At 43.9% G+C, this 22,969-nt stretch overlaps 2 protein-coding genes across 7 annotated transcripts; one reads left to right on the plus strand and one right to left on the minus strand.

Moving 5' to 3' along the window:
* Positions 1-347: 347 nt before the first annotated feature.
* LOC131127684 (calmodulin-regulated spectrin-associated protein 3) lies at positions 348-18,133 on the plus strand. 6 transcript variants are annotated; one of them, XM_058069814.1, is made up of 20 exons: positions 348-370; positions 773-988; positions 5,041-5,318; positions 5,435-5,575; positions 5,679-5,765; positions 5,951-5,989; positions 7,791-7,838; positions 9,389-9,527; positions 9,619-9,758; positions 10,045-10,138; positions 10,369-10,420; positions 10,835-10,896; positions 12,051-12,081; positions 12,243-14,556; positions 14,617-14,738; positions 14,807-15,087; positions 15,158-15,236; positions 15,382-15,488; positions 15,572-15,690; positions 16,548-18,133. In XM_058069814.1, exons 2-20 carry the CDS (start codon positions 838-840, stop codon positions 16,878-16,880), a joined length of 4,617 nt encoding a protein of 1,538 aa, XP_057925797.1. In that variant the 5' UTR covers positions 348-370; positions 773-837; the 3' UTR covers positions 16,881-18,133. The 6 variants fall into 6 exon arrangements, with proteins under 6 accessions (XP_057925797.1, XP_057925835.1, XP_057925807.1 ...); XM_058069852.1 differs by lacking the exon at positions 348-370 and having other exon boundaries at positions 636-988; positions 12,345-14,556; XM_058069824.1 differs by lacking the exon at positions 348-370 and having other exon boundaries at positions 636-988; positions 5,954-5,989.
* Positions 18,134-18,557: 424 nt separating this feature from the next.
* On the minus strand, positions 18,558-22,375 carry soul5l (heme-binding protein soul5, like). Its single transcript, XM_058069896.1, has 7 exons — positions 22,232-22,375; positions 21,799-21,858; positions 21,069-21,150; positions 20,834-20,954; positions 20,118-20,257; positions 19,750-19,913; positions 18,558-19,472 (listed from the first exon to the last, which is right to left on the minus strand). Coding segments are annotated over exons 1-7 (1,047 nt in total). The 5' UTR covers positions 22,234-22,375; the 3' UTR covers positions 18,558-18,994.
* Between the last annotated feature and the right edge of the window lie 594 nt (positions 22,376-22,969).

Below are 22,969 nucleotides of genomic sequence, written 5' to 3' on the forward strand. Positions count from 1 at the left end.
CTATCTGTGGGAGAAAGTTAGCACACTCACAATGGTGCATTCGAGGACCGTCGAACAAATAACATACACATGCAAAACTGTTTGTAACTGTATGTTTCCTTTTAAATAAAAACAATGGCTCGTTGCATTTACATGTATATTTTGATGTACGTAGTTATTTACATTTTTTAAAGTGTGTGTTTGTTTGTTTTTTTGTTATCATCCCACATAATTTGCTCTTTCTATGGTTGCACCATGAGAGCATCTTCACTGGCTGCATCACAACATGGTGAACGGAACCGGAAGGTAATAAGTTGTGAATACTGTGAGCAAGATCGTTGGTGTTCCGCTCCCACGCTGACATCTTCGACACTTGATTCATCAGCATCAAGTACGTGAAAGCATTTCATTTTCAGGATTATAAATACATATTAATATTCTCAAATGTAAATATTGGGAAAGGTACGTGTTTGCTACAACTAGTTTCCACGGGGAGATGATAACCTGTGGCACAGCTTGTTATTTTCAATACGTGTGGTATTAGTTTATTCTTATGGAAATTATTCTATTTAAATGAAGATCAGATTACAATTTATGACCGATTTATGCAGAAATGTAGGGTTTTCTGCCAACTGTATATTTAATTTGCTTTATATATTGACTTTATTATGTATTCAGTGTTTGGTGGTAGAGTGTTTCTAAAGTCTCCCAGTTGTGATTTACTCTCTTCCGGCTGTGTACGTCACAAGATCCCCCACCCTCTTCCTCCTCGTCCTCTTCCTCCTCGCTCCAGCCTCCCATCCCTCCTCCCTATCCATCCATCCATCCAGCCGGTGCTCCGTGCGCCACAGCGCGGCCATGGTGGACTCTCCCGGCGAGGCCACAACGACGACAGCGAGGAAGCCTTTCTCCGTGCCGGAGATCACACCTCTGGACCGGTGTGACTTCAGCAGGGCGAGGATCCGAGCGAGCGTGCGGTGGCTGCTGTGCAAGTCTTACGGATGTGCAGGTAACATCCACGGGGGCTCTCTACATGCATGCACGGATGGATGAAGGGATGGATGGATGGGTGTGGCACTCACTATACTATATTTTTTATTGTATACACTGTGTAATCTACCCTTCTTTGAAGATGCTTAATGTGGCCTTTTTTGCTGCTTCATTCTCCATACTGAGCTGCTCCTCCCCACATGGTCGCCACATGACAAGGCTAATTACATTTTTTATAATTCCCATCACGTTCTGTCGGTGAACCCCTTATAAGTGTGAACGCTACGTGGGCTGCGTGGAGGTTGCCTTCAGTGCAACAAAAGACTACTTGCTGCAAAGTGCTGCTGTGCGGCATGGAAGTGGGTCAGCCAGTGGCGGTTCTATGCTAGCTGCATAATATTTGTGTCACTGTTACAAGGTGACTGCTTTGTTGTTGTTTTATTGGTAGTATTATAGTCTGAATCGGTAAAGGTGCAACGTTGAAGTGTGTGTTGATTGGTCTTTGTGTATTTGCTAGGTGACGTCATTCCACTGTCACTGTGCCCATGACTAATCAATCACTTTATTAGGTATCATGGTCAGTGTCGTGCCATCTAATACAAATTGGACTAAATTATTCAGCATAGTATACTTTTTTTCTTACCTAAATTACAATGTTTAAAAGGTTAACATTTCTCTGTTTTTATATATATTATATTAATTTATTTTTTTGATGAAGCACTGTTGACCAATAATTAACATATGGGGAAAATGTGAATTTTCCATTATTTAACATCATCTATTTATTCATTCAATTGCCCACTGGGTAACTTTAATTTTAATAGTGACTACAAGGGGAAAATAGGCCCACACATGGGACCCAACAAACGCACACACACACACACACACACACAAATTGAGCTGAACACATGGCCGAATGATCAAGTGATGACTTCTCCAATGTCCTTATGACACCAGAGCTTCTATTTAGAGATGGCTATTATATGCTGAGTAAAAGTCATAGTCACCACAGCAGTAAATAGTAGGATTCAGTCACAGGAGTTTGACTAGAATTATACCAAAAATTGCTGCATTTTGTATTTTCTGAATTGTGTTTTGATGACAATCTGCATAACGTTAAATACAATAATTCCTCTTTTATCGCTGTTGTAAATTTCTGCAAAGTAGGACTTCTTTTTTAAAAATTTAATATTTCTGTAGTTATGAACCAGAATCTTCTAAATACAGTTTTTAACATTATTGTGTCCCTTTACCTGTAGACATGAAATAACAGTCATATAGTCACCTTTACATTCATATCATTTAGATAATTTAAGTCTGGTGCTTGTCTCCTCGAATAATTGCTGACATCTAGTGACTAATATAGAATACTACATTCACATTTGAATGGATTTTCTTAATGGCTTAGCCATTTTTATGCTCGAAAATGTTTAATTTAAGCAAATTTCTTCAGTATGTATATTTTTACCTTATAATAGCCTGTAGTCAACCACGAAACAGCATGACATTAATTGATATATGTATGAAAAGTTGTGATCGAGTGAAGCAGTGAAATTTGAACTGCCATGTGGCGAGGGACGACTTTACAGGAATTTTTACTTTAGGGTCACTATGTCCTCAGTGAAACCTAATTGTTCGTCATCCTGAAAGTAACCTACTAATTGACAAAAAAAAAAACATTGGTTGGGGCGGCACGGCGGTTGAGTGGTTAGCGCGCAGACCTCACAGCTAGGAGACCAGGGTTCAATTCCACCCTCAGCCATCTCTGTGTGGAGTTTGCATGTTCTCCCCGTGCATGCGTGGGTTTTCTCCGGGTACTCCGGTTTCCTCCCACATTCCAAAAACATGCTAGGTTAATTGGTGACTCCAAATTGTCCATAGGTACGAATGTGAGTGTGAATGGTTGTTTGTCTATATGTGCCCTGTGATTGGCTGGCAACCAGTCCAGGGTGTACCCCGCCTCTCGCCCGAAGACAGCTGGGATAGGCTCCAGCACCCCCGCGACCCTTGTGAGGAAAAAGCGGTAGAAAATGAATTAATGAATGAACATTGGTTGGTTTGGTTTAAGAAGGGACATACAGGGAGAAAAGAGCTTCACCTTGTCTGCAATTTAAGTGGGAATTTGTGCCAAGAACAAGGAGAAAGTCGCGTCAACATCAGTTAGTACGCATCGGATAGTAAGTGGTTTAAGGTGGGAATGACAGAGACAAAGAATGAACAGCAACAACAGAGAACAAAGAGCAACACCAAAAACCCAACAACATTGGCTCGTACGTTATTATAGAGGGGACATAAAAGAGAAGAGCCACAAAATAAATTGTATGAACTCTGACTAAATTATGGAGCTTTTCCTCCAGGAAAAAACTAACATGGTCAAAGTCATAGCTTTTCATACATGGTGTGTCAGGCCATGTTTCAGAGGCATAGATTCCTGCTTCTGCCTGTATAAGATTAGCTCAGCATTATGCTAAACGGGTTAACACCGCCCGCCTTACTACTCTGCAGTCGTGTCTCATTGCCTCTGTCGCTGCTGGGACACAATAATGACTGCTTTCCATTTCCATCGTTTCCATAGTGACAACCATCCCATTTCCTGCCACTGGTGTCTGAATGTGTGAAAGGATTTCACAAAGTAAACACCCTAACTGAGAGTCAGCTAAAAATGGGACGACAACAACTCAAATGTAGATTCTATTAAGGGTAGTGATGATTGGAGGAGGAGTTACATAAGAGAAGAAAGAAGACATCATAAGACACTCATAAATTCGCATAGACGTTGGAGACTTCCCTCTAGTCAGCCCGACAGTTCCAGCATCCTTCTGAGACTGCAGTGTCGGGAATGTGGGTCAGTGTTTCAGTGCTGTCCCGCTTGCGGAACGTTGTCGTCTTCTTTGTGGGTTGCGTGACTTAATCATCGCTGTTTGTTCCTGGACTGTTCATGCAGAAGAAGACCACATCATCGTCTTGTAGGACAATAGCAAACCTCCACTGTGGCAAAACTTTACTTGTCATCGTGACTACGTTTTAGGTATTGATTGGTTTTGATGATGTATGTGTACGTCCCACATTTCTGTATAGTCATTGGTTGCCTGTTTCACATACTTTTCATGCAGTCTACCCACTGTATTTTTACACCCTTCCTGTATAGCCACTGACCCGATTTCAGTCACTGTTCATACTGTTTAGTCACCTATCAATCATTATGTGCTGCACCACTGGGGCTGTGTAGGTCCCGCCTTCCTGTACTGTACTTTTCAGTCAGTGTTTATATAGACATTGGTCAACGGTTTAATGGGAATGTTTGCCCTCTTCCGTTCTTGTCTTTTTGCATGTTTGTCACACAAATTTAAATATTTCTTCATACAAATACAATTGAACACAAATTCAGTTTTTAAATGAAACCTTTGATTATTAAGGGAGAAAAAAAATCCATTCCCCTTAAACCTAATAACTGGACCACTTTTGCTCACTAATTTTCTTATGGTGGAGACATGAACACTGACCTTAACTGAGGCAAGTGAGGCCTGCAGTTCTTTGGATGTGGTTGTGGGGTCTTTTGTGACTTTTTGGATGAGACTTTTCCAAACTGACTCTCAGTGTTTTGCAGGTTTTCGATGTGAAATAAAAGTTGTAGGAGACTTTTCGATTACAGATAATAATCTATAATCCATCGTATGTTAAAACATTGCAGTAGTTTGATATATTGATATAACGTCACACGCCTTGTTCCTTCATGAATTCATTGGGCAGTCTACCTATCACTCACTATGCAGCCACACTCTTTTCTGTAAAATAATCGGTGGACTTTTTAAACACGATGCAGTCATTGGTCGGTCTATTTATAAATTACTATGAACACCACATCATTGGTTTTAATGGCCTTTTATTTATGTCCTGCTTTCATAGTAATTTGTCAGATTTTAAATAACTCCACATTAAGTCATTGGGCAGTCTGCCTATCAATCACAATATGCTGCACTACTCATTAGCTTTTCTGCTAAGTCCCACCTTCCGGTGTCCCCATCAACCCACCATGAATTTACTTATCTCACGTCCCTTGTCTGTTTCCAGAGAATGTCCCAGTGGAGTTACGGGAACCGCTCTACAAGGACAAGTATGAACAAGAACACCTCAAGCCAGCCATCTCCAAACTGCTCGTCTCCCCTGAGTTCTACTGCCGAGTTCAGGCCCTGCTGGCCCAGGGTCAGGGTGCCACCGTGTCGGCATCACAGGACTCCCCGGCTGACAACTCTGCCCTGCTGCAGTTCCTCACAAAGAAAGGGGTCGCTCCGAAAGTCCAGGATGTGGATATCACCGAGAATGACCTCTGCCATGTCCCCATCAAGATGGTAGGCATGTCCATCATGTCCATCTAACTCCACACCACAAATGATTGGAAGCGTACCTACAAGGCATTTGTATAATCACAGCGAAGTTGAGTGACAGTTTTGTGTCCCGGTTGCAGAAAGCCCACCTTGCCATGATCGACTCTCTGATGTCACTGGCTGCCAGAGAGGTAGTGGGCAGGGTCAAAATGGCGGTGGAGGCAGAGCAGATGGGCGTCGGGGCGCCGTGGGAGAACGCACTGCTCTTTTGGGTCAACAGGGTGCGTCAAGTGTGGTGAAAGACACATGGAATCATTCTATGCATGACCACAGGGGGCGGAACTTAGCCCAGGTGACCTAACTTGCATGTTGTTGTCTTTAAAGCTGAACCAGAAGCTGAGAGAGAGTACAGAAGAAGAGGAGCCGGCCAAGTCTCAGCCATGTACTGATCAACAACCTTCTCAGGAAACGGTAAAGATGCATAAAGTTGAAGTTTAAAATGGTCCCACCGTGAAGGTAGGATGTCAAGGGTGGTGACACATACATTCACACATGTTGTTTTTGCCAAGCACCCCCCCCTTGTCAAGCTTCTAATATCATCATCCTCACTGTGTCTCTCCCGGGCTGGTCTCTTGTCGGCACACCTTGCTCTCCAGCAGGGCCCATCCACCCGCTGGTACTGGAAGCTAGTCCCCGTAAGTGTGCTATCGCCTGCTCATATGCAGTATGTCCTCTCAGTGCGTGCTCGCTGTGGCTGACATTGATGGGCCTGCATATATACGATATCTGTGTGTGAGTATGTATGTGTGTGTCTGTGTGTCTCTTTAAATGAACTGCCTGTCATGTCAGCTGACCAAAGAGATTTGTGCTGCAATGTGTGCTTGCTAATATTTGGGAGTCTGAGGTATTTTCTATGAAAAAGTAGCTAGGCACAAGCAATGAGTGATTCACTATTAAAAAAAATTAGGTGGAAAGTCAAAGAAGATGAAATTCTCATTCAATCGCACGATTTGGGAAAATGTATTTCTGTAAATTCCAGTGTATAAGCTGTACATGTCCATGTGAAAAAAATGGCACAGTGTGGTGCGCACGAGACCAGGCAGCTGTTAATCATGAGCGACAGGAGCTAATCATGAGCTATATGAAAAACTCATGACGAGCTTATCAACCCATTGGAACCTGTGGGAGGTCATTACTCAATGTAACTCACTGTACAATCTTACAAAGAACACAAAAATCACCACACAGCAACTTAACACTCAAAAGATATAACTAATCAATATGCAAACATGTACCATTATGAATTTTAAATAGTGCATAATGTACTTCGTCTGAGCAAAGCATTTCATTGGAGGACAAGCAGCATAAAATGGATGGATGGATGGCATTGCAATGCTGGCTTTGTCCACCAGATGACGACAGGGAGGGAGGTTGATGTCATTGCAGAGCCCTGGCAGGCCGCCAATGAATGCATTACTCAGACACAATGCATTATGGGAAAACTCAGGTAGGGGTAACTCTCAGGTATATCTTTTGAGTGTTAAGTTACTGTGTAATGAATTTAGTGTTCATTGTAAGACGCATTGAGTCAAACTGTTGTATTGTATACTGTTATAGAAAATTACCTCCTGCAATTTCCAATGGGTTGACAAGCTCATTGTGAGTGCACTGGTAGCGTGCTACTACCAATGAAAAAGCTACCGTTTCCTCACTTAGTCACAGTATTTAGCACAGTATTTAAATAAATAGTAGCAATTTTGAACAAAAAATTAGTGGCTTATACACTAGAAATTATGGTGTTTTGTAAGATTTTCCTATTGCAGCGGTTAGCTCTTTTTTAAGTTACTCTAGTGACTCTAGTGTTCAACCTTAGAGGTTTACTATGCTCCCCAGTAATTTTATGATTGACAAGTAATTTAAACATTTAATGTTGAAAAGAAAGTTGATTTATCATTAATCTACATGGAGTAGCAAATAAACCACACAAACATAATAAAGACAATTAAAGGATTCCCTGGCCAGAATCTGTCTGTAGTGTCCCAATTGAATCCATTTTTCACAGAGACTTAGTCATCAATGCATGGCTGGCTGCTTTGTTTGGGCACACAACTAGTTTGTTAGACGTACTGTTTGGCCATACAATAATCGAGACATTATACAAAAATTGAGACAACCGTGACGAAAACTGAACCCTACAAAACCACAGTAAAATGTATCTTAGAGAGAAAGGGTGCCCTCTGGTGGGCCACTAATACATCGCTGCTCTTAGGACATTGTGACTCTAGGGAATCGAGCAAAAGGGATGCTAGGAGGCAAGAAAGGAGGGCAGGGAGGTGAAACCACACCCGCCTTGTTTGTCCCCCGCCTCGCCTCTCCACCACTGTGCCCTCCACCCTCCTCTTCCTCCCCCTCCTGTCGCCGTGTGTCAATGTGTTACAGGGGACCCCTTTGTCATTTTTACGCTTGTGTCCCTCTTCTCTGCCATCCCCCATCCAGCATGCTATCGCTTTTTGTTTGAAGGAGTCGGGGAACAAACCACCAGTGGTAACGTATAACACCTCGCTCTTCTCGTCCTCCACGTCTCCTGTAGCAACAATACTCCACCTCACTGACTCACTAATCTCCACCCTAACACTAAAGCTGCATTGTAGTTTTATTTCACTGCACTGGTGCCAAAAAGTCACGTTACGGGAGGCGTGACCCCCTGCCCTATGTCTAGTGCTCGATAATGACCTTTGACCTCCTCCAACAAGGCTTTTTTTGTTTTAGAGCCTCATGGCTGCCAGTGTGTGTGCGTTTGATGCATCTTCACCTAAAAACCATATTTTAAAAATTGTTTTTGTTGGTCACATTTCTTCAATGCTTGGTTTTCTGGAGCTTGAGGCCAAGCCCTCCAGTTGGTGTGTGTTTATGTTGTATTTTTATAGTCACATGCACTCACAACATGGCCACAACATCAGGTACACTTGTACAATCTAATGAGAGCCAGTTCCAGAGCTGTATCTAAAATTTTCCCTCTATGACGATAACAATGCTCATTTTTGATTGACACACTGTCAGAAAGGAATTAATTACCTCCACCAACGGTGTGAGGAATTAACTGTTTAGTTGAACTTGTTGAAGTTTAACTTATTTAAAGGAGACTTATTTTGCTCTGTTTCAGAGGGCGTTGTTAAACCGGAGGTTTGTGATGTCACACATAGGCTGGCTTCCTTATATGGGCCAGCGCCATAGGCCAGATACGCTGGCTGCCCTTCCCCAAGGTCTGCTTCAGTGTTGATGTTTTTAGCAATGGCTCTCAGGAAGTGTTTCTTCAGGTCTAAGGGAAAGCTACAATTGTTAACAATTTCACACTGAACATGGGCCAATATGCAGCTGGATTAGCCAACAAACTCGCTGACAACCTTTCAACTTTACTTGGTGTCAAAGAGTTAGATGAGCAAGCAGTAAGTAACAATTTATCAGTGTCCGAACTGTGTTTATTTTGTGTAAGTAATGGTTCAAAAGCATATGGCTGTATGTTAAAAACGAATATGTTAAAAATATAAATCGCAGTTTATTATCAACTCTTATACCGGTTATCATCTCCTATAAAGTTGGGTTCAGCAGCTAATGGCACGACAACAGAAGTCCTCCAAGGCTGTGAAATAAATTAAAACATACCATTTTCGCAGGAAGCACGAAATCCAAAGAAATACACCTGAAATGGGTGCAAATTCTGGAAGATCTAAAAAGCTTTCTGAGCTGTTTATCATGTGTAGCTGCTTTATAGTCCACAACTCAATACAGGGCCGAAAAATGAGCATAATAGGTCCCCTTTAAGTAAAATTGTAACATGTATATTCATGTCAGTCAAGCATAGTTATGCCTTTAAAGACAGAATTTTTGATACAGTGCTTGCATTATATCTTATTAGACCGTACAGATGTACCTAATTTTGTGGCTAGCAAGTATTCTTTGGCTCTTGTTTTTGCGTTTCTTGTTGTGGCTTCACAGTCTTTATTTCTGTATCACACAAGGACACAAGTCTTTTTAGTAAGTCCAAGCTGTGCTGTCTTCACTCTGACCTCCCTGGCTTTGTGCTCCTCCTTTAGATCCGATACAGGAAGGACAAAGTGCAGTCTAAATTGACTCCCACCTTCCCGTTGGTCACTGCGGTCAAAGACCTATCTAATGGCTGTGCGATAGCTGCTGTGTTGCACTTCTACTGCCCTAACGTGCTGCCTCTGGAGGGTACACACACACATATATACACTACATCATCAAATATTGATATTTTCTTCTGGACAAAACAATAATTATTCCATCGTTGTTATTGTTCCAGATGTTTGTCTAAAGGACACCATGTCAGTGGCGGACAGTCTTTACAACCTTCAGCTGATTAAAGATTTTTGTGAGAATAGTTTGCAGAGCTGCTGCCTTCTTCTCCTGGAGGACCTTCTCTATGCGCCACCTCTCCTGCATGTAAGCATTAGCAACTTTTAAATATATAATACTGCATATATACATAATTCATACCTGCAGAGGAAGCAGCAGCACCCTTAAAGCTGTTTGAAGGAACACTGTTTTGTTTGGGTTTTTTTGCTCTAGGGCTCCCGCTACTCTAGTCAAGTGTAATTTATGTTAAGTCGGATTTTCCAGTACACCTAAATGAACACCTAAGTCACTCTTAACACATGATAGACATATAGGGACATATAGGGCTGTTAAATGATTATAATATAAATAATATAACTGCTTTTCTTGTCAGCTGAACATCATGAGCTTCGTCGCCGAACTGCTGGAGTGGTTTGAAATCAAGAAGCCAGATTTTGTTCAACCACTACAAGCTGTCGACCTTACAGGTATGTTTTGGACCATAAACCAACTTCATAGAAAGTACATCATGAGGTTGCTTCAGCCACAACCATCAATGCCAATGTTTTTTTTTTTTAGCTGCCACGAACTAGGCACTCATGTTATTTGCTTTTTAGACCATGCAAGACTATTTGTTGGTTAATTGAATAGAGGGCGTTAGTTAATTGGAGCATTTACAGTAGTTTCACGCAGGCTGTGCTTCCTTTGTGTCTTGCAGATGTCTCAGGTTTAGTTTTCTGTACCAGTCCTGTCAGCGGGAACAGCAACAGGTACCTGAGTCCAACCTGTACACCTTAACAATACTGTGGTACAGTCGCTCCTTGACACTTTGCTGTTTAATCATTGCGGCCTCAACATATTTCAATTTTTTTAAATTTAGTAATTGACTCGTGGTTGACTGAGATTAAAGGATGTTGATGAACTGTAGTCTACTCGGTGGCAGTAGTAATACATGCACCAGATTATCTCACAATTAACACAAAAATAATAACAATCGTCCTGAGAGCTGTAATAACACTTAACTTAACACAATTAAACTTATGTAGAAGGTCATAAAAAGGTTTTCTATGTTCTATCTATGAATCCTACTTTGTGGAAATTAATTTCGGACCCAATTAAACTGCGGTAAACAAAGGATTACTGTATGAGTATCTGGTGTCTCACACTATGATGTCCTGTTTCAGTGGTTCCCCCTCATTCATCTTCAAACAACCGTTTGTGCCCATCTCTTCTCCGTTATCACCAGGTAAGAAGCACACTAAAGTGTTGAGACGCAATTAATTACCATTTAATTAACTAAATCTAGTAGGAAACACCTAGTTGTCATTTCATTTTCCATTCTTTTCTTTTTTACCATTATCCATCCATCCATTTATTGTGCTACTTATCGTCATTAGGATCAGGAGGCTATGCTGGAGCCTATCCCAGCTGACTTCAGGGTACACCCTGGACTGGTCGCCAGCCAATCACAGGGCACATATAGACAAACAACCATTCACACTCACATACCTATGGATAATTTGGAGTCACCGATTAACCTAGCATGTTTTTGGAATGTGGGAGGAAACTTAAACATAAATTTTACCATTTATGTTGTCCACCTTAAAGATCTTTCTTTTACTTAAGCTTGGTGAGTGAATGTGGCATTGCCTGTTTGTTTCACCATAATACCAGGTTAGCAAGCAGCATTCAGTTCCCTTAACTCCCCTGCGCCATAAGCTAAGCATAAACATTGGTACGTACTACTTGACAATGTTAATGAACTAATGTGCTGCGCAAGTAAATACATACTAACAGGCTCTCATCATTGGCTGGACAGTATTCTTCATTGTATTGGTAAGGCTTTTTACATGTCACTCACTGAGTTGCATTGCAAAATGGTACAGAATAAATTAAAATAAAATAACTTTGTGGAAAGGGGCGGCACGGCGGTCTAGTGGTTAGCGCACAGACCTCACAGCTAGGAGACCAGGGTTCAATTCCACCCCCGGCCATCTCTGTGTGGAGTTTGCATGTTCTCCCCGTGCATGCGTGGGTTTTCCAAAAACATGATAGGTTAATTGGCGACTCCAAATTGTCCATAGGTAGGAATGTGAGTGTGAATGGTTGTTTGTCTATATGTGCCCTGTGATTGGCTGGCGACCAGTCCAGGGTGTACCCCGCCTCTCACCCGAAGACAGCTGGGATAGGCTCCAGCACCCCCGCGACCCTCGTGAGGAAAAAGCGGTAGAAAATGAATGAATGAACTTTGTGGAAAGAGTTTGAAGGCCCAAAAAGGGTTTGGTGTGGAACAACTTGAGAGACACACTTGTAGAAATTTGTCTCATAAGAGTGTTATTAGTGACTAATTAAACTAAAATACATGTTTACAGACTAATTTGTGCCTCTATCTCCTTCCAGAAAACAAAAGTTGGACCAAGAAACAGATCAGGTATGACACTTGGATGTTGGTTCTGTAGTCAATGTGCTGTTGCATTCATACTTTGCCTTAATTTTCTAAACCCTCCTACTTTGGCTTCTGTGGTCTTGCTGCATTCACATCACTGCCCCACCGCCACCATCACCAACACCCCCCCCTCCCACTTCCTGCAGTCGTCCTCTGTCAGCAGTGACTTTCAGCATCCCATTTGGGCTGGACAGTGATGTTGATATTGTCATGGGCAACCCAATAGATTCTGTCTTTCGCTCTGTCAGCACGGACAGCCTCAGCGCCGCCATCCCCGCAACAACGGCATGCGTTCCGTACAGCCCCACCGAGGACCTCAGCCACCTGGTCAGCGCCTCAGCACCATCGCTGCATTCTTCCTGGGCGCCGCTGGGAGAGCTGCCCACCATCGAGGAGGCGCTGCAGGTGGCTCCTGCTCCTGGCACCAAAGGTCGAAAGAAAGGGAGGACTACAGAGAAAGGTGGTAAGGGAGTGTTGGCAACAAGACCAGAGCCCAGGTTGTGTCCCGAGGGTGCCCCTGCTGGTTTCTTCCTGCATTCCCCGATGGAGGACAATCCACAGCTAAGTAGCTCCGCCCCCTGCTGTTCAGGAGTTGTGTATCGGCCGGTCAGTGGTGAGGCTAATGGCGGTGTGAGCAAGGAGAGGTCACCACGAGCCACTCATATGTCACGTGATGATGACTCTGTACTGCGAGACGGCAGCGTAGACTCATCTGAAGCATCTGACGACATCCCCCGAAACGCCCCTGGTAATATTCGGCCCAGCAAAGGTCACCACAGTGCCAGCAGCAGCCCACGCATGACAAGCTTCGCAGAGCGACGAGACAGCAGAAGAAGACACCCAGTAACCACTGGGGATGACTTGGCCACTACCCCAACAACCCCAGGGACACCACAGACACCCTGCACTCCAGGCCTGGGCCCTAGAGGTACTGAACCGGGTTCAGAGGCCTGGGAGCTAGGTGCTCGTCTGGAGGAAAAACGCAAAAGTATCGAAGCCCAAAAGAGACGAATTGAAGCCATCTTCGCCAAGCACAGACAAAGACTCGGAAAAACAGCTTTTCTTAAAATAAAACGAGAGCAAGGAGAGGGAGGAGGAGAGGGAATGGAGGAGGACAATCTCACCCTGGAGGAGCGCCTCACTCGAATGGAGGAGCAGCTGAAAAAGGAGGAAGACAAGGAAAAGACAGACAACAAAGCAGACAAGGAGAAAGCCAAGCCATCTGTCTCAAACCCACCTCGGCTGGAGAAGCAGGTGACATTTTCTATTGACAGCAAAGGTGAAGCGAAAGAGAAAGGAGGAGAAGCCATCCTTGTGGAGTACAATGAAGTAGTTCAGAAACTGAGTGAAGCTTTGCAGTCCCTCCAGACGGACATGCAGAAGCTAACGGAACAGCAGCAGCAACTTCTGGGCAACCAGAGACCCAGAAGCTCATACAAAGCCACTCCCAAGTCAAAACCTAAAAGTAACTCCAAGGCACCGACGAAGAACCCTCCCCACACCCCTACAAAGACACCACCAAGAACGCCCACCAAAAGTCCTAACATGAGCACCAGCAAAGCCTGGATGATACCAACTGTCCCCAATCCTTCCTCTGTCTCCTCGCCATCCCGCCGAACTCATGCTCCTTCGGCATCAACCTCCCCGAAAACAGTCATCTCCTCCTCCGTTCCTGTCTCTCGTACCAAGATCCACTCCTCGTCTACGCCACGCAGTCCCAAACATCAATCACGCCCCCAACCTCACCCACGACCCTCGGAGCTCAAGTTCCCGCCTCTTAATCGTGTCTTGACGCCCACTCACAATGTGGACACCCTCCCCCATCTGCGAAGAGTGTCGCCCAGCAAGTGTCAAGTGCAGACCACATCGTCATTCCGCATTGGCGGGCCTCGAACGCCTCAGGAGTCCCCCCAGCCAGCGCCACCACCTGATGAGAGCACGTCAGACACTGGATCCAGCGAGACACCCACCCAGTTCAGCCTGGAACTTGAGCAGGAGGACATTGAGGTGACCGAAGCCCATAAGGCCTTGATGGTGTCCATGCTTCCTCAACCAAGGGTTGGCAGCAGCTCTGGAGCTCCGTCTGAATGCTCCTTTGAGAGTGAAACATTGTCCATTTCTGCTGCATACACCACGGGAAGAGATGGAGGGAGGGCTGGCGGCGCAGGGATCGAGGCGTCACTCTCCTCCCTTGGAGGACCACAAGGGGGCAGCGATGAGCAAACAGATGAGGGGCAGGACTTTTCTTCTGATTCCATGAGTGACCGGGTAGAATGCGCTCTGGAGCCTGCCATTGTTCTTGCTTCAGATGCCACAGAACAGCTGGATTTGGCCACAGAAGCTGGGAACTCTTCTGACCAACAAACTGAATCCAGTGAAGACCAGGCAAAAGGGTTCCCAGTAGAACAACCAGGAGAAAACGAGCTTGGAGCTAAAGGAGGCATAGGATTCTTCTTTAAGGTAAGTGACAAAAATGGCAGTTGTTTTGTAAAATGGTAAAAACTGATGAGGTATCTGCAGGAGGATGTGCAAAACGAAGGCGAGATGGCTCAACGCAAAGCTCTACTTCTAGAGAGGCAGCAGAAGAGAGCAGAGGAGCTGAAGAGGAGGAGACAGTGTCAAGAACAAGAACGAGAAAAAAGGCAGGTACCCCTACAGAAAAAAATGAATCAGTCCAACCAATGCTGAAGTACTTTCCCTTTGTCCCCAGACCATCTTCTGACAAGACAGCCTCCCCCTCCAATTCACCTGCGGTTGGAACCATCTCATCTTCCCCGACCCCTCCGGCGACTCCAGCCCGCCGTGGGGATTTCACACGTGCCGAATATGCACGCCGCCAACAGCTGAGGCTCATGGACGACCTGGACAAGGTTCTACAGCAGAAACCCACCAGTCAAGGTCGATCGCCTGTCAGGAAGACACGAGCGCGTCCTCGCAGTGTGACCAGGGAGGAGACACAGTTGTCTCTTAGCCCCGCTAAGAAATCCACCGGTAAAAAAAATGTCAGCAAGTTAGACACTTGCAAAGATTTATTTATGACGAGGATCTTGTGTTCTTACAGCCTCCAAGATGACTAAATCTCACTCGTCACTCAACCTGGCAGCTACAGATGGAAACGACAGCGACAAGAAAGTCCATAGGTGCTCATTCTGTTTGCCATCCTCTGCTGTAGTTGGCTAAGTTACAAACATAGAAAAGATACACAAGCATTGCTAAGTCTAGACTGTAGCATTGTACTGCACATGCTCCAAACTGTGCATCTGATTGAGCCATGTCATGTGACAGCCGACCTGATTCGCCTTCTGGATGTGTTATACCGAGTCGGTTGGCCAAGCAGGATGGAGACTGTGAAACTGGTTCCAATGGAACCTCGCCTGCTCTGGAATACACAGGTATTTTAGCATGTTAGCATGGCCTCATATACCCACATTGGTTCAATTACAACAAGCGGTGATGTTTGTGTTTTCTGGATCAGGTCCAAAGCTCTTCAAAGAACCAAGCTTCAAGTCCAACAAGTTCATCATCCATAATGCTCTGTCTCGCTGCTGCCTGGCTGGGAAGGTCAATGAGAGCCAAAAGAATAAGATAGTGGAGGTGAATGTGAGCGCTAATATGAATGTTCTCAAGGTCATACCACCACACCACATAGTCATGTGAAAAACAACGTTTCTACTGCTGACCACTGCACTTGAAAGGGTGACAATATGTCATACACAACATGGTTATGCTGTTATTAAACATTAAGTTTGACCCCATAAGTAGGATGAACCATCACAAAATTTGCTATACATTGTTCCCTCATTTATCGCGGGGATAGTGTAGGTTCCCAAAATAGCCCGCAGTAAGTGAAAGCCGGCATATTGTTTACAATTATTATACATGCTTTTAGGCTGCAAAACCATCATACACTTTATATACTTTTCTCAGACACACATTAACATTTTCTCACATTTCTCTCTTGTTTAGACACTTTCACTTTACTTGCAATTTTTGTTTTGGTTGGACACAAGAAACTAAAGTAACTCACATGTGTTTCGCTCCTCTGGCCGTGGCTCTTTGCCATTCAGCTGTAGCGTTTTTGCGTCCTTGTTGAAGTGTGTTGCTCCCGCCGTTGTGTTTGTTTCCCCCTCGTTGTCCTCCATGAGCCAAGGATTCATTTATTCCGTGGTGCAGGAATCTGCAAAAGAGTGAGTCTGCAAAAGGTTAACCACGATGGAGTGAGGGAACACTGTATATCTTTAGGGGACTGACAAACAATCAGCAATCAAGCAAAACATCTTTCGCAAGACTTAGCAACTAACTGTTTCAAGGTCATTGTCCATTTGTGTAATAATTCTAAATGGTTAAGGATATCTGCATTAGCTAGATGTATGCTAGCATGTTCACCAAAACATTCTGACCACAACCCACCCGCTAATGTCATATTTCACCTCTTTTTCCTTCAACCACAGGAGATGGAGAAGAGCCCTGCCAACCACTTCCTTATCCTATTGCGCGACTCCAGCTGCCAGTTCAGAGGCGTCTACACCACCAACCCTGACTCCCAGGAGCTTGTGCGATTGGCTGGCGTGGGACCCAGGACAATAAGCTCCGCCCAGGTAGAGTCCATGTACAAATACAGCTCGGATAGGAAGCAGTTCAGTGCCATCCCCTCTAAGACCATGGGTATGAGCGTGGACGCCTTTACCATCCCCGGCCATCTGTGGCATGGAGGTGGGGCAGCGGGTGGAGGTGGGGGCAGCAGGAGGGCAAGCCTCACCAAGAAGGCGCTCGTTTCCAAGTGATGGATTTTACATTAAGTTGTTGCTTAGGTGGGATTTAACCCCGCCTTATCCCTTCTTCTTCCATGGATTATCGGCAGAAGACATGAATCAATTTCACAGGATGTCTCTTACAACATTTTTTTAACCCACCCATCTTTCAGGGGTTGTCAGTGCAAGATCCCAATTCATTTTGAAGGAAACAATGATGGCTGAGGCATGTGAGGTCAAAAATTAAAGAAATGCACCTTTCTTCTTTAGGGCATTTAAAGTTTTCCCCACATACCTCAAGAGCCCTATTGATTTTGAATGGTGCCGGACAATTGAGGTAATATTTTCAACTGGACCCAAGCTGACTGGGAAGAAAAGATAAGGTCAGATGGATGGATGTTGATGATCTTCAAACTTTGAGGTAGTTTAAAGTCAAGAGGAGAGCTCCTGATCCTGACAGATAACTCCTCCAAACCTTCAGTAATTGCTTATGTTGGATCAGGAATGGTAATAAAAAAGGTTGTCATTGATGTGCATGAAAATATCCACATTTTTTCATTTCTTATACAGTAAAAAAACTTTAGTCAAAATGGCCACAGTCCAATAACAAGATAAGTGCATCCACTGGTTCCACAGTTTCTTCAGTAGAATGTCACTTTTATACATGCTTACAAACTGTCAGGACATTCATTTTGTAAAGCATCCTATCTCGAATGATGTGTCATAATGATACAGATTGTCAATGAATGATTATTTACTGTGGGTGAGAACCGATATGTACGTAGTTTCCTGGTTGCGAAATGATCCCGACATGCAAATGAAGCTGATTTTTTTTTTACTGTACACAAAATAACTGAAGATTACTAACTGAGGGTGTCTATCATGGTGCTCTATTTAAGAGTGCATGTGAATAAAGATGGTGCTTTAAAACCAACATTCATGTGTGGTAACAACTACTGTACTGTATAACCAAGTTGAACATTTTATTATTAAAAAAGCATACACTCTTGCTCATGGGAAGCATCTGGACAGTTGATATTTTTTTTGAGTAGTGTTCCCTTGCTGTTTGGCGGATTTGCTTTTGTTTTTTTGAAATTACAGCTTATTGATGCGGTTACAGGCCGAGCCTCGCCCTTTAAAGGGGACCTGCACACTTTTTTTGTAATTTTTCCCATCATTCAGAATCCTTATGTGAATCATGAACACATATTTCTTTCCCTTTTAAAATTTCAGCTAGCTTACAAAGCTGTCGTATACACCTATTTCGACTATGAAGCCCTCATAAAAAACATTGCATTGTTTCATATGCACATTTTGATTATTTAAAACACAACCGAAACAAAAAAATGCTGACTAACCGCAAACCTGCCATTTTTGTTGTCCCATTTAGCTGTCCCATAGCATTTTTGTATCCTTGTTATGTATTGCTGCAGTACGACTCCTTCAAACTGAAGCTAGCAAGGAAGCTAGCGATGACACACAGGAGACAAGGCAGGGCAGCACATGGAGATTGATTGACAATGGTCTACGGCCAATCAGGACGCAGAAAACAATGGAGACAGAGGGGAAGAGAGAAAGATTCAATTGCCCACAATGCAATTCTTCTTAAAGGGCCAGGCACGGCCTGTAACAGCCTTCATACACTATAATTAAAGAAAGAAGCACCAAAAACTAAACAAAACCACATACATATAAGCAATGAGCCTGGTGGGTATTTGTTACTTTTTATTGTACCTTCCTCAGAGCACACAACGTAGCTTTTAGTGACACAAATATTTGATATTAGATGACTATGGCAAGAGCCTAATAACATTTACTGCAGGATGTTGTTGATAAATTTCAACACTATTGGCAAATCATGAGGAGAAAGACACACCCCAATTTGGGAAACTATTCAAGCGGCTGTCCTCAGACGACAGATCACATGATTATGTAGTGCAAAGAATAAAAGTAGCTAAAAAGGGACCAGAAGCTTGATTTTATAATATACAACTGTTTCCTGTCTTTAGAATTAGATTAAATTTAGCAGCTAATAGCAACATTGACGTGTTTCTATGATGCAAACATGATAGACCGATGCAGTGTGTTTGCTGCTATAAAGAACACAGAGCTAAACATGGTGGAGCAATAGTGGCATCCTTCTCTACTTAGACACTATCTTGTTGTTGGTTGACGCTACTTCCTGCTTGTGTGTCCACCAAGACATGCTCCGTGCCGTTCCAAAGCGCAGTGACCCCCTGGAGTTCCAGCGAGGGCGCCACAGAGTCAAGCCCAGTGGCGTTTTTAGCCAGGTCCTGGTCCACAGAAACCTGAGCGGAGGTGGGGGGCTGGCCGGATGTGGGTTGGGCAGAAGAAGACGGACTGGGAGGGGAATCGGATGGGACGAGAGTCGGTGTGTCTGTCGGCACGTCAGTGGGTGTGTCCGAGGAGTTGGATGATGACAGGTTGGTGAGGGCTGGAGAATCAGAGAGCATGTTCGGGAGGGGGTCTGATGGGAGGTCAGCCAGCGAGTTGGGGGTCGCCCTCGGGGTGTGGGCGGGGGTTGGCTCCTGGGGGTCGGTGCAGACTGGTGCCCCCTCGGCCACATACCACACCTCATTGTGTCTGTTCAATAACTTCAAGGGGCTACACACACACACACACATATATGTATACTATTAGCTACTTTGTCAACACTTTCCAAGTGGCTTATGACTGAAGTGCCCCAGGTTTAAATTTGCAACAGGAAGTCCATCCTTTGCGGTTTAAGTACGTAACTAAACGCTCTGGTTATAATTACAGTATTTACAGTAAGTGCTCCATTTAGCATGCTGTTGTACATAGTTTTAGTCTCAGTAGTTCTTTACGCTATAATATAATAATAATAATAATAATAATAATAATAATAATAATAAGTGTTCACCTGTCATATCCCACTCCATAGTGGTAGCTGTGGTTGTAGGTCGCTCTGACTCTCTCCAGTTCTTTAGTCAGCAGGTGAGCGTGGAGCCTGGAGGTGACCGACAGCATCCAACCTCCATAACTGCGCACGTAGACGTGCATCTCGGGCATCTCAGTGAAGTACAACTGTATCAAAGACAAATGAAAGGTGGTTAGCTGTTATATAAATACGGTGGAAACATGGGTGAATTATGATTATGATTCCATGGGAGTCACAGCAGTGACCTTGTGATCAACTCTATTTCAAAGTCCGCAGAGCGAGCCGGATACACTCGACACTCGCTATCATGTTAACAACGCTCAAGCAAAAACGCTGATCCTGCAGCTCACCTTGTCATTGGTGGGTGCTGGCGGCTTGTCCTGATAGGCTGCAGGCAGCGGAAAGTTGAGCGTGTAGACGGCCGGCTCCCACATCTTGGTCTCCTCCGGGATTTTGACCAGGACAGGTGCGGTCATCTCCATCTGGATGCCTGACAATGCAATTAAACAACTGAATGAAGTTCCAAAAGCAGGGTTGTCCAAATTTTCTTCACCGAGGTTAATTGGTGACTCCAAATTGTCCATAGGTATGAATGTGAGTGTGAATGGTTGTTTGTCTATATGTGCCCTGTGATTGGCTGGCGACCAATCCAAGGGGGTACCCTGCCTCTCGCCCGAAGACAGCTGGGATAGGCTCCAGCATCCATGCAACCATAGTGAGGATAAGCGGTATAGAAAATGGAACATTCTCATAATATTATCACTGCATTCTCATATTATTTTGACTTTCTTATCATAATATTATAACTTTTTTTCCCAGCACAACTTAATTATACAAGTTTTGTTTGTTTCCCAAAATTACACTTTCAGCTTTCTGCTTTATTTTACTCTCTTACCTAATATTTTAGCTTTATTATTGTCATAGTTTTCTTGTTTAATTGTATTTGTAAGAATGTTCCAAGGTCTAATAAAATAAATAAAAAAACACAACCTGGGGTACCAAAGAGCGCCTGTACCACACTTTGGACACCCATGAGGTGAAAGACTGAAGACTGGTTTGTCCTTACCTGCTTCATTTGCTCCAGTGATGTACTGAAAAAGTCTCCTAAAGGCCATGGCGGCACCCACGCCCATGAAGTAGGCCTCGGCGTCTGTGGACACCCAGCGCGTGGGGCTGTAGTGGCGCACCTCAACACAAAATTCATCACTTTACATGACATCGTTGTAAACAGCAGTAGTGTTCTGACAACCATAGGAAACACACACAGGTCATTTTATGGTGCTTTTATCAGTATCCCTCACCTCATATTCATCTGTTCTGCAGACCATATCGAACTGGAGACATTCCTTTGACTCGGTGCAAAAGCTGCCATTAGTGCTGGGGCTGAAACCAGTAAGAACCAGTTGATATATGTTAATATGACCACAACAACCAACAGAATTATGGGATTTGATACAACTGGCAACATCTGTGTCTTTATTGTAGCTAAACATTAGTTTAATGTTTAATGTTACCCCCTTCTGGTTTGAGGTCATGTGAACCATTAGCTTGCTTGGAGTCAAAGTCAAGTCAAGGAATTTAATATACTTTTAAATTAATGTTGCCAAAATGGTCATGTTTACGTAGATGAGGCTGGCAACCAGTCCAGGGTGTACCCCGCCTCTCGCCCGAAGACTGCTGGGATAGGCTCCAGCATACCTGTGACCTTAGTGAGGATAAGCGGCATAGATGGATAGATGAGGTTGTTGAATTTAAGTAATCTTTTAAGGTTTTATTGATACAAAAGAATTTATATTTGGTACTTATATTTCAGTCAAAGAGGGGGAAAAATAATTTTGGGGGGAAGTAGGCATAAATGAGCATATTCAAAGAACCATCACATGTAAACACGTCAATCTCAGTGCTCTTTAGCAAATTTAAGATACTTAACATTGTGCATTTATCTAGACGAGGACTACTTTAATCTACAAAAAAGGTACAGTTAAACAATTAAAATAAAGCCTAAATATAGTTAATAGTTTTCATATTTACCCAACACTTCCTTCAGTGATAACCACCAGGGTCAACACAGCCACAGCTGAGAAGAAAGTCCTGCAAGACACAAAAATACATTTGAAAATTTGGTAATAAAGCTTTTAATGCTGCATGGGAAACATGTGCAGAGATGCACCAGCGTTGTGGTGCATTGTCACTGCAGAGGAAGTGTAGTGCTGCATCATCATCATGCTCTCCAAAGCAAAGACGTTTTGAGGTCATGTGCAGGATCAGCAAGCAAAGCATCCCCATGTTTGCATGAAACACTCTAATAAGCTTAGTATTATTAAAGCTCAAAACATGTCAAATGCATATCTGCAAAATCAGTCACTGCATGTCTCATCCTCAATGACGGCAACTTGACGGTGACTTAGAGAAAAGTCCCCAAAATGAGCATGTCAGTTGTGCATAATCATTCTTTGACACTCACATGGTCCCTGCAGTCCCGCGTGACGTGAGTGTCCTTCCCACGGAGCGTGCCGAGCTGATGGAGAGGCAGAGACTGGCTGACTGGGACTGACTGCGGCGTGTCTGCTGCTTGTCTGCTGCACTCTGCTGACGCACCAACTACATCCATCCGCAGCGCAGCCTGTGGGAGGGGCAGAGCCGGAGCCTAGCCGGGAAAGGACTGTGCACGAGCTCATAGACGCATTTAGATTAGATTGATTTAAAGCACTATAAAAGTGTTAACCCTAATTCTTACCTTTTCCTCAACCCAAGGCCTTGACATTATTCATTACTGCATCAAAAATGAAAGATACAATTAAAAAGTGATTTGTGTACCGAGTCACCTTCGGAATCATCATTCGGAATCTAATCGTGCTATTTTTATGTGTAACATTCTGTGTAACCCTGGCAAGGTTATTGTCTAACAATAAGCCCCACCCCCTTTTAAGGTGCTCACAGACTCAAGTGTACTAATAGTGGCGTGGATTCCTCGTAGAATCTCCGCAGTCCTTTATAGCCGAGCACACTGCTGGGTTGTGGTTTCAGGTACAAGGTGGCTGGTCCCAGGTGTGCAGTGGTCTATAATGTGGCGTCACCCAGATGAAGAGTGGCTTGTGGGAACGGTTGAGACGAGAGATTCGAACCCTGTTGGATAGGGAGTGCACAGGACGACTCACACAACGTTTCCGGTTGAACTGCTTCTGGGTCATTGTGTAGAGGA

Source organism: Doryrhamphus excisus, chromosome 1, assembly GCF_030265055.1.
Source record: "Doryrhamphus excisus isolate RoL2022-K1 chromosome 1, RoL_Dexc_1.0, whole genome shotgun sequence".
NCBI classification, from domain to species: domain Eukaryota; kingdom Metazoa; phylum Chordata; class Actinopteri; order Syngnathiformes; family Syngnathidae; genus Doryrhamphus; species Doryrhamphus excisus.

Excerpts from the sequence above, each read along its gene's own strand:
- soul5l (XM_058069896.1), bottom strand. Across the intron at positions 19,914-20,117 it reads CAGCACCCACCAATGACAAG|TTGTACTTCACTGAGATGCC; the intron begins GTGAGCTGCAGG and ends TCTTTGATACAG. Across the intron at positions 19,473-19,749 it reads TATGGAGTGGGATATGACAG|CCCCTTGAAGTTATTGAACA; the intron begins GTGAACACTTAT and ends GTGTGTGTGTAG.
- LOC131127684 (XM_058069814.1), top strand. The coding sequence starts at position 838 with ATGGTGGACTCTCCCGGCGAGGCCACAACGACGACAGCGAGGAAGCCT. Across the intron at positions 5,990-7,790 it reads GGTACTGGAAGCTAGTCCCC|CATGCTATCGCTTTTTGTTT; the intron begins GTAAGTGTGCTA and ends TCCCCCATCCAG. Across the intron at positions 10,139-10,368 it reads ACAAGCTGTCGACCTTACAG|ATGTCTCAGGTTTAGTTTTC; the intron begins GTATGTTTTGGA and ends TGTGTCTTGCAG.